The 10,763-nt window shown below is 51.5% G+C and overlaps 1 protein-coding gene across 1 annotated transcript; it reads right to left on the bottom strand.

Moving 5' to 3' along the window:
• Positions 1 to 3,133: 3,133 nt before the first annotated feature.
• On the bottom strand, positions 3,134 to 9,756 carry NKX2-6 (NK2 homeobox 6; the record flags this gene model as incomplete). Its single annotated transcript, XM_082401712.1, has 2 exons — positions 6,512 to 9,756; positions 3,134 to 3,753 (listed from the first exon to the last, which is right to left on the bottom strand). Exons 1-2 carry the CDS (start codon positions 6,981 to 6,983, stop codon positions 3,134 to 3,136), a joined length of 1,092 nt encoding a protein of 363 aa, XP_082257838.1. The 5' UTR covers positions 6,984 to 9,756.
• Between the last annotated feature and the right edge of the window lie 1,007 nt (positions 9,757 to 10,763).

Here is a 10,763-nt window from a genome sequence, read left to right as displayed (position 1 = left end):
AAGGAGAGATTACAGGACGGAAGATGGGCAGCTGGGGGTGGGCTTGATGATCTGGGAGAGGGATGTGTTTTAAAGTGATCCTGACAGGATCACTTAAAGTGGGGAGTTGGGAGAAGAGAGTTTTCCTTCACTCTCCTTTCCTTTTGGAAAGAAATCTCCTTGGCGTCCTGGGAATCTCAAACTTCCACATGCTCATTTGAAGAAAAAAGCCACATGGGTTGCACATGGACAATGTTTTGTTATAAGTTTTGCTTGTTTGTTTAGGTCAGCAAATATGGATGCTACGGCAATCTGGACAGCAAAACAGAAAATGTCCCAGGTCAATGAAACATCTTGGGTATACGTGAAAGCAACACCCACTCCTGCCTTCCGAAGCCCCTCAGCCAATTGATTGCAGTTTACAAAGTCCCAGAAGGTAGCCTTGAACTGTATCTCAAATTACTAGAAAATATGACTCTAGCTTTGGCATGTGCCCATTTACTCTTCTCCTTTCCTAAGTCCTAGACCTTGCCCGGACCCTCTCCCAGTAAGTAGTGTCATTCCCACCCTAATCACCAGGCTTAATCCACCTCCTCTAAACACCTTCTCTAAGCATCCCAGCTCACACTGGCTCTTCATTCTTGTTAGAGAGCTTATTGTGTGTCTGACTTGACATGCAGCATATATCACCTTGTATTTTCAGATACCTTTCTCATGTTAGTCTCTGGTATCCAATTAGATAATAAATTCCTTCAGGGCGCCAGCCAAATCTTATTTTCTCTTGTGTCCCATGTTCAGCGATGACTGAGATATTGATGATTGAACTAAGCCCCTGTCCCCTTCACTCCCAGGCTTGACCACAGTCATCGATCTCCCTCCTGGGCTTTTCCATGTGGCAAAAAGCATGGAGGGAGCTCAGGAGGCAAAGCCTATTCAGAACAACACTGCTGTACACCTGAAACTAACACAGTATTGTAAATCAACTATGCTCCAAAAAAAAAAAAAAAAAAAAGAACAGCATGTGTCTGGTAACCACTCCTTGGGTTGCAAGAGGGTGGGACAGTGAAGAGAATAGCATTTATTAATTTTCTACTCTGTGCCAAGTATCAATACTTTGCTAGATCCATACAATGATGACCTACATTTCTATGTAAGAACTTTGCCCAAAGGAGAACAAAAGATTTTTTAAAATTAACCTATAGTAGTTTAGAATCTGATCTTGGGAAAATTTAGTACAACTCACTGAACAACTGAGGGCCAGACAGATGGTTAGGCAGTGTCAGCATTAAACTTAAACTCAACTGTCATGAATCTAAAGCCAGTGTTCACAGATAACTTTTCCTCTTGTAAGGAATACCCACCCCCCCCCCGCAAAGTGAAAGAAGTATGATATATCACCGTGTGACAATTTTCTCATGATGGAGATTTTAACTGTAATCTCTATTTTTTTTTGTCTTAGCTTAATTGACCAAGGAATATTTATTGAGATTTCTTAATTTAAAATATACAGACATTTCTTAATTTAAAATATACATTTTAATCCCAGGGATGCAAGACTAACTATAATTGAAAAACACTGCAGGGTGTTTCTAAATACACTTTTATTAACAGATATTTATGGAGAAATAAAAGAGAAAAGAGATGAAACCAAGAAGGAGAGAAAATATAAGGAAATGGTAGTAAGGAGAAATGTGAATACTTACCCTTGTTTTTAACTTAAACTTTAAGAGATGTAAGCTGTCAGTTGTCAGGCATCGTTTACATAGGACCAAGCAGTCCCTGCTTCCCACGTTGGCAAAAAAACAACCAGGGCAGATGCAGAAATGAGAAAATGCAGGGCCAGTACAATTTAATTAAAATTAGAATTTATTAAATAATAGAATTGAACTTTTGACAAGTTAGTGGTCCAGGGGATGAAGAAGCAGAGTTTTTCATTGTCTAAAAAATGATATCCAAGGAAAAAGAAAAGAGCCTGATTTTTCTACTAGTACCTGCCAAAGACAACTTTCTTATTTGATTCCCATGTTCCCATTAACAAAATGAGTTTGTTCTCAGTCTTCAGTTTGCATGATTTCAGACATATTTGCGCCTGGGGGAATTGTAACTTTCCCTAAAGTTCAGGCTTTCTGCCCATCCTGTTAGGACTTGTGGACAAGTGGGAGCCTCCTTTTCTGATGTGGAATTTAGAAACCTACTACCTTCTGAAAGAAAACCTACTGGGGCTGGTTGGGAAGGAGATGGGGAGAGGTAACCTCTCCAGAGCTGAATCCAAGTTTTGTCTCTCTAGGGATTTCTCTATGTACTGAAGACTTAGAACTTCTGAGTTTCATTTTTACTTTAATTTGAAGTCGTTGAGCAGAAACCGAGAGGTGGATAGGTTCTAATGGCCTACACACAAGGCAAACACACACTAATATATTTAGTCTATTTACTCAAGAGGCTGAGCTGTACACAGGAGATAAAATGCACTTACAGTGAGGGAAGAACTAGAGCGTGGTGGATATCTTCTGGAGAACAATTGTGCCTCCAGAAAAAAGCGCTCCACTGGATACTGAGCTCCAGGGAGCGCAGCCCGTGGAAGGGGTGGGGGGCGCAGATTAACCCCTGCAGCAGGACCGGCTCGCACAAGTCTTCCTGACCTCCTGGTCTTCCTCTTCCAGGCTGTTCATCCCCCTCCCCTGGCTCATCTCTTTTTCTCCTTCTTTCCCGCCCCCCCCCCCGTTGCATTTAATCGGGGGATCGAGGCCCTCCAGAGCACCCCCATCACCTCCCCATTCCCTGGGGCTGCTGCACACAAATTAAGGAGCCTCTTAGCCCCTGTATTTGAGGCCTGAAAAGTCACCTGCCTCAGAACTACTACTCTGACGCCCGAAACTGCCAGCCACCCTTGGCTTTCCTGCCTCCCAGTGCTGCTTCGTGGGCGGCTGGCGGAGGCCCCGCGTTGCGTCTCTTGGGAGAAGAACGCCCCCAGGGCCTTCAGCTGGATGGCTAGTCGAAGGCAATTCCTAGTCCCAGGGATCGCTCGGGAGAGAAGTGCCATCGGGTCGCCTGTTTCCTCCACGGCGGCGCTCCCTCATCCCGGCCGCGATCGGTTAGCGGAGAGGCGGGACCGAGCATCTATCTGTTCAGGGTGGCGCATCCGAGCCAAGACGCCTCACCAGGCCCTGACCCCCTGAAGCGTGGCGGGCAGATGGCCCTGCGGGTTGGCGCTCGGTTCCCCCCCGCTGAAGCCAGAGCTGGCCTGGGGTGCGGGGGGCGCGGGGGGCGCGCCGGCGTAGCCGCCGCCGTAGGGAGCGCTGTAGGCAGCGCCCGCGTAGCCGCCGAAACAGGAATAGGGCGCCGCGGCCGCGCCATAGGGGCCGGAGAAGGCGGGCGTGCGGGGGCCCAGGCAGGGCTTGCCATCCCGCACCAGCACGGGCACCGCCACCCGGCGCGGCGCTAGCGGGTGGCCCGCCAGTTCCAGGGACTTGTCCTGGCGCTGTCTCTTGCACTTATAGCGCCGGTTCTGGAACCAGATCTTGACCTGTGTCGACGTGAGCTGCAACGCGCTGGCCAGGTGCTCGCGTTCCGGCGCCGACAGGTACCGCTGCTGCTTGAAGCGCCGCTCCAGAGCCAGCACCTGCGCCTGCGAGAAGAGCACGCGCGGCTTCCGCCGGGGCCGCCCTTTGGGATGCTCCGAGCCATCCCCGCGCGCGCCGCCGCCGCTGTCACCCACGTCGCGCTCCTGCACCCGGGTCCCGTCGCAGAGGGGCGAGGCTGCGCTGAGGCCGGACTCTAAAAGCACAGGAAGGAACACCGTCAGCGCCAGCCTAAGGCTCACCCGAGAGATTCTTACCACTGTTTTCAAGGGACGCCCCTCCCCTCCTAGTAGCCTTCACTTGGGGTCCCCGTCTCTCCCTTCTGCTGACTCCTCACCCCGTCCCAGAGCTTGTTCCTTTCCCCCAAGCTCTGTCGCTTTTGCAGCTGCTGGAACGTAATACAAATTGTGACACTCAGTGGTATCCAGTGTACAGTCGTTTCCCCAAAGGTAGACTCTTGATCCAGAGTCTAAGCTTCGTTTTCTTCTTAGAATGTCTGTATCTGGGCTGTTCTCTGTGATTGCAATTCTAAAGTGTGGGCGAGTTTGGGGAAACTTTTGCTGCGAGCCTGTTAGATAGAGACTGACTTCAGATTGCTCTTGGTGGGGAAAGAGAGAGACAGAGGCAGAGAGAGAGAGAACCAAAATTCGGTGGCGTGCTGGCCCGGAGGCTCCCGTCTGCCGGGCTGTCCGCTGTGGCCCGGCATGTATCGCAGGGTGCTTGGTTTCTAGCCCAGGTGCCAGGGCCTCCAGGGCCTCCCACCTTCACCCCGTCTTCGCTCACATCCTTGTCTCTTTGGTCCTCAGATGCTCCACTGGCACCAGGAACCCTTCCCATCTTTCTTGGACGCGATGCTCTGTAATCCAAATTAACAACATAAAATAAAACAAAAAATATTTTCTGGCTGCTGATTCTTGGCTCGGAAACTGAGGTTCTCTCTGCGGGGTATGTAAAGTTGAGATCCACATTTGGCTTTATAAGAAGCGTCCTCTTTCTCCTTTGGGGTCTCCCGGGAGAGCGGGTGGCGTTGGCTTCTCCCTGACTTCCTCTTCGGATCGGGCAGCGCCCTCGAAGATAACCCCTGGGCGACTGTGCCCGGGGCCCTCCAAGACGCAGACTTTCCCTCCCTTCTTCCCACATCTCCTGATTTGACAAAGCTCTGTTTTTTATCCAAGGGTAGGTAGGAAGGAAATGCTGAGTCTTCATGGAAATTCACGCCAGGAGAAAACCGGGAACGTGAAAGGATGCATGCTTTTGGCGAGGCGGAGCAGGGGGCGCCTAATTAGAGCCGGTACTGCTTGGAATACGACTCCAAATCCACAACCGCGCTGACGCAGTCTCCTGGGGGCAAGGGGCTATTTGGTATTTCAGATTGAGGAAATAAAACCTTCCTTCAGAGAAGCCTGTGCTCAGACAAATTTAGGACATCTCTCCAGGCAAAGAGGAAAGATATTGACGAGGGTTTGTTTTCTTAGCAAATCAGAAAGTAACAGCTGGCCTTCAGTGACTCTGTGGAACAAGCAGGACCCCATTTGGGAGTCGCTGACCACGCAGGCCGAGGGGCTGCAGGCCACTCCGTGCTTTCCCGGTCACAGTTCGGAGCCCCTCTCACCCTGCGTCCCTGAAAGCAAGTTGAGGACGGAGGAGGCGCACAGAATCCCCGAGGGAAGATCCCTTCCACGCGAGATCGGTGGCTGCCGTGGCCCCTGGGCTTAGTTCCTGGAGCCGGGCGCCGGCCCCTTCTCGGCGTCAACCGCAGCCGCAGAACAGCGAGCTGCCCCGGGCGCGCCAGCGGAGGAGGAAAGCCCTGCGGCTGTCTTCAGCTGCCAGGTGACAGCAATGGTCAGAGGAGCGTGACCCCTTTTCCGGCAAAGCCGAAGTGAACGGCAAGCTGGCTGAGCAGCGTTGGGAGAGTTTAAGGTTTAGAGTCCGCTGCAGAAAATTCACAGGTTTCTTTGGGAACACAGCAAAGTGTACTGTTCTCCAGGCTCCTGGAGTAGGTGAATAACCAGCCTGCAAGTCGACGAATAACTCTGAACCAGCATCTTAATTTTCTTCATGTGGTTAGTTTGAGGCTCGAATGGCGTGTCCGTGGCACAGCCTGGCCGAGGAAGCCTGACCTGCGAGGCGCCTCTCGGGAGCCCCCAGACCGGCGTGGAGGCTGCGGACCAAGACGCAGAGGTTTGGCAAGAGGAAGAGTAGCCTTTTCATCCCCTGGAATGTCGAGCCTCTCCCGCCAAAACTTCCCGGGTGGCAAGAGCCAACCCATCACAACCCCCCCGTCCACCTCTTCCCTTCCTGCCGCTGGACGCAGATGCCTTGGCCTCTCCGCCAGCGCACAAGGTTGCGCCTTCGGAGACCAGGAGCTGAGACTCTGCTGGAGTCGTTGTAAAACGCGAGCTGCCCTTACCGTGCTCCAGGCAGAGGAACGACTGGACTGGCCAGGCCACTCGGCAAGCCCCAAGAAAAGGCTGGGCTGGGGTTGACCCCAGAGCCTACGGAGTTTCCACTCCCAAAGCGCCCGGCTGCTTTGATGGCTACACTTTCGGCAGACGGTTTAGGGTATAGAGGATGGGAGATGGCTGGGAAAGCTGGTGGTGATGGAGCACAGCTAATACTGTAGAGGGCTTTGCTGTAAGAAAGAGAAGCTGGAGTTTCTGGGAACTGTGGCTGTGGGTCGGGGGCGGGGATGTGTCTGTGGGAATCAGAGGACTGGCTGTGGAAATAGTGAACCCCCAAGATTCAGGACCTCATTTTCGTTAGGATGTCTGGAGGAGATGGTAGAGGGGGCTGAGAGTCCTGTCTTTCGGACTCGTCATGTGAAGGAAAATGGGGCTAGCCCTCGGAGCCGGGAAGACCAGGAGATGCGTGTCCCCCCCGCCACGAGACGATTGGTAATGATCCACCCCACCCCTTGGTTTCCCTGTAGGAGCCAAGACCGAGCGCGTACTCACGTGGCTCGCCCACCGGTTCAGCGTCCATCTCTGTGACTGTCTCACAGAGACCTTTAGGAGACTCTGACCCTTCCTGCCTTCTGTCGCCGTCGCCGCTACCGGCGCTGGGAACCTCCGACCCTAGCTGTTCTGGGACCGGTAGCAGGTACTGAGGGCTTTCCGGGCTCCTCCGTGCACCCCGGAGTTGCAAGGCTTCCGGGCCGATCTGCTCACGCTCCAGCCTCAGGATGTCATTAACCGAAAAGGGAGTGGAGGTGACAGGGTTCAGTAACATCCTGAAGGAGGAGGGGGCGGGGCTGGGGAGTCCCCGGTCCCCACGGTGCGCAGCGCGCTGAGCTTTCCGTTTTGTCGCTGCAGACTCCGCAGACCCAAGGTCTACGATAGACACCCAGCGCCCCGGACTGCGCCTTCCTCTGGGCCATCCCTCCCAGCCGATTGACCGGGGCCGGGTGACGAAACCGCGGACCCCCATTGGTTCCCGCAGAACCCACGTGTTAACTCAGCATCTCCCCCCGCCCCAGTCCTTTCTTCTCTCGCCCTTCTAATTCCTCTCCAACCCCCAGCCACCTTCCGAAAGGTTTGGGTTCTCGAAAGCAAGGAAAACGGGAGCGTGCGCACGGCTCGTATCTCGGTGAATACAGTACAAACGGGAGCTTCCGAGGTCAACCCTGGGTCCCTCGGGACTCTGCTAGAGGGTGTGCGGGGATGGGGGTGGAACCCTTGCTCTGCAACCCTAGTTGGTCCCTCCGGCCTAGCCTTAGCGCAACTGTCCAACGCCTGGCAGAGGAAAACTCAGGTGGAGACCGCTGGGCACCCGCGGGATTGGAGCTGCACGCGTGAGTGTAAGTGGGCGCACGGCAAGGGCCAGGAGGCTGAGAGCTCCTTCCAGGGAGCAGAGGCTGGACCGCAGAGGAGCGAGTCTGGACCCTCCACGGCCTAGACTGAGGTGGAAATGTCTCACTGAGAGCCGAGTCCGCATGTAGGGAGCCGAGATCCGCCACTTCCCAGGAGGGACATCTCAGCCCTGGAGCGAAGAAAGGACTTGGGAGCTATATTGCGGGAGCCCCTGACCTCTTTATAGGCTCCGTGAGTGGGTAAGGAGGAGAAAGGTAATAGTCCCCGCCGGGGTGTAGGGGCCAGATAGGGGCTCACCTTGCCCTTCACGACCCCAGGGTCCTTCTTTTCCTCCCCTTTATCCTCCCTAAAGTTGATTGTCTTGAGCGTGTGTGCATGTGTGTACGAACGCGGCGCCCCACGAAGGGGTGGGAAGTTTTGACGAGCATCAGATCTTCGAGAAAGCTCCTTGGGCACAGCTGGACCGAGTAAAGGGAGGCAGTGTGTGCAGTGGTTATGCAGGTGGAATCCACAGGTCCAGCCCTCACTCTGGAGCATATCAACTGTGGGCTTTGGGCAAAGTATTTACCCTCCCAATCTTAAGTAAAAAAAAAAAAAAAATGGAGATAAGAATAAGCCCATCACAGGATGATTGTGAGAATTAAATGAGATAACGTGTATGAAAATATCAGCGATTGTTACTACTCATGCTACATGGTTCAGTCAAATATGATTCCGGGTCAGCAGTCATAGCACAGAATCTAAGAAGTTAAAAAAAATTTTTTAAATCCAAATGAGATCTCATTAGAATTCTTTTTGGAATTTCAGATACAATGTTTCTTAAATAAACCTTCTTAGGAGAATTCAATATTATAAGAATTAACTGGGCATTATTATTTCCTGAAACCCAGATAAACTGTACACATCTCCCCAGGCTAGTGGGCACAAAATTTCTCGCAAAAATTCACGCAAATTTTTGGCAAATTTGATGGTTCAGCCAAGAAATAATTTCTTATATATCGTATCATTTAATCTTTATATCGAAGATATACCCTGAGTGTTTCCAGCTTTTCTTTTCTTTTCTTAGTGAAGAGTCGAAATCAGAGAGGTTAAGCGACTCCAGAGGTGGCCCAGCTGTCAATGGCAAGGTGCACCAGGACTCCTGTTTTGCCAAAACAGAACTCCTCCCTCCTTCCCCCCCCCCAAAGAGACATCTCTTTGCCCTCAGAGACATCGAAAACTTTCAACGACTCATACATTTATTTAAATTTTGTTATTTTTTTTCTGATTATAAAAGTCATGCACACTTTGGAAAAAATTAGGAAAATTTGAAAAGAAAAACAAGATCCATCCGGAGATGATATTTTAAACATATCACTTCCTTCTTTATATGTTTTTGCATGTATGAGCTCATAGGGGATATGCAAGCTTGTATATTTTAAATTTACATCATGAGCATGTCTAGCTTCTCTAAAGAGTTTTTACAGATATATTTTTAAATGGCAATATAATACAGTCCATGTTATGGATGAACCATAATAGACTGTTTATACTTTTACATTATAGCTATTTTTTTTTTTCTGTCGCTGTGAACAAGGTTTCAGAGAACATCTTTGCGCCTTCATCCTTGTCAACATTTTGGATTATTTCCTCAGCGTAAATATGTAGAATAAACAATGAATCAAATATTTTAACACTTCGAAAACATATTCCACGACTTCCTAGAAAAACAGTATTATGGCATCCTCCTCCCTCCAGAGGTGCAAGCGATTGTCTGGTTAGGCCTGTATTTACAATCAGCCGGGCACCCAAAAGACGGCGAATTTAGAACCTTTCCATTCAGAGCACGCCGGGTAGGCGCTCTTCCCACTCCTCTCTGGGAGCCGGCAGAGTCCTCGCCTTCCAAGCTCGGCTGGGAGGGGACCCCGATTAAAAACTTTAAGCCACAAACCTTCCAGCACGTTATTCTAGAGTGGAATTCTCTCGGCGGACTGCCGCGCTCTAGGAAGTCGTAGAAGAAAGGACACCTTGGAAGAAATTGGCATCAGCAGCCCTGAGTTCAAATCCTGCTCTCAGATCCCCAGCCTTGCCTTTCTTCCCTGGTTTACTGCCAGGATCAAATGAGATTTTGGACGTGGAAAGGATTGCTAACCCCTCTCAAGCGGTGCAAACAAGAATCTTCGTTACCGAAAGAACTCAGGTTCCCCGGGCAAACCTGGAGAGCCGGGCCCACATCGCCCTCGCCCACCGAGGCCGGGAGAGCAGCGGGCCGGGAACCTGCACCTCGGCGCTCGGGTCTCAGCTCCCGGCGCTTTCCGCTCGCCCGGGCCTCGCGCCCCCGGAGTCGCCTGCCGCGGTTCGGGACCCCCAGGCGTTGGGACATCGCGGTAAATGAGCCGGGCCTCCGCGTCCCACTTTTTCCTCCCCCTCCAGCGCCAGGGCGCATTGAGCTGTGCGCTCCGGAGACTGGAGCCGCTGCGCTGATCTCGCCCCTTCCGGGTCAATGGATTGCAGCCGCGTTAGGGACAGCCTCGCGGCAGGAGGACGGTGCGAGCACCCGGCAGCTAGCTGGAGCGCGGGCGTCGGGGAGGGGAGGGGAGTAATCTGGCCTGGTGGCGTGAGCAGAAAAGCCAGGAGTCCTGGGGCTCTCAGGCGCATCCCCGGACCCGGCGCAGCCCGGACAAGGAGGTGCGGTGTGTGTGTCCCTTGGGCATGAGTGGAGAAGTCATCATCTCTGTTCTTAAGATGGAACAGGCTGTGCGGGGGAGATGCGGGGGGCGGTGTGTGAGCTGAGCGGATCTGCTTTACTCCACCTGGCTCACAACATAAAACGCTCAAACAATACTAAGTCCACAAATATGTTTTGAGCGCTTACCGTGGGCTAGTTCTGCCCAAACTCTGAACATACTGGGGAAATGAGGGGCCTCAGAGCTTTAGTTTTATCCCATTCTTTTTTAAAAAAAATTTTAATTAATTTTTATTGAAGTATAGTTGCTTTACAATGTTGTGTTAGTTTCTACCATACAGCAAAGTGAATCAGCTATACGTATACATATATCCCCTCTTTTTTGGATTTCCTTCCCATTTGTCACCACAGAGCATTGAGTAGAGCTCCCTGAGCTATACAGTGGGTTCTCATGTGATACTATAGTATCAGTAGTGTATATATGTCAATCCCAATCTCCCAATTCATCTCCTCCCCCCTCCCCCAATTTTATCCCATTCTTGCACAGGAGACAGACTCAAATCATTCCCATGATACCTGGCACAATCATGTGGAATTTGTGCACAATATTTATTGAAACTCTTCCCATCCACGGTTAACAAGTGTCCTTTTCTCCCCTATTTCAGACTTTGCCAAAACGAAGGGATTCCTTCTTTAAAACTTGATACACAACAGGCAACTTCCAGTAAAGTC

The sequence above is a fragment of the Balaenoptera borealis genome (genome assembly GCF_965194805.1).
Source record: "Balaenoptera borealis genome assembly, chromosome: 8".
Classification (NCBI taxonomy): Eukaryota; Metazoa; Chordata; class Mammalia; order Artiodactyla; family Balaenopteridae; genus Balaenoptera; species Balaenoptera borealis.
Note: the sequence above shows the minus strand (reverse complement) of the source record. Positions and strands in the feature narration are given on the sequence as shown.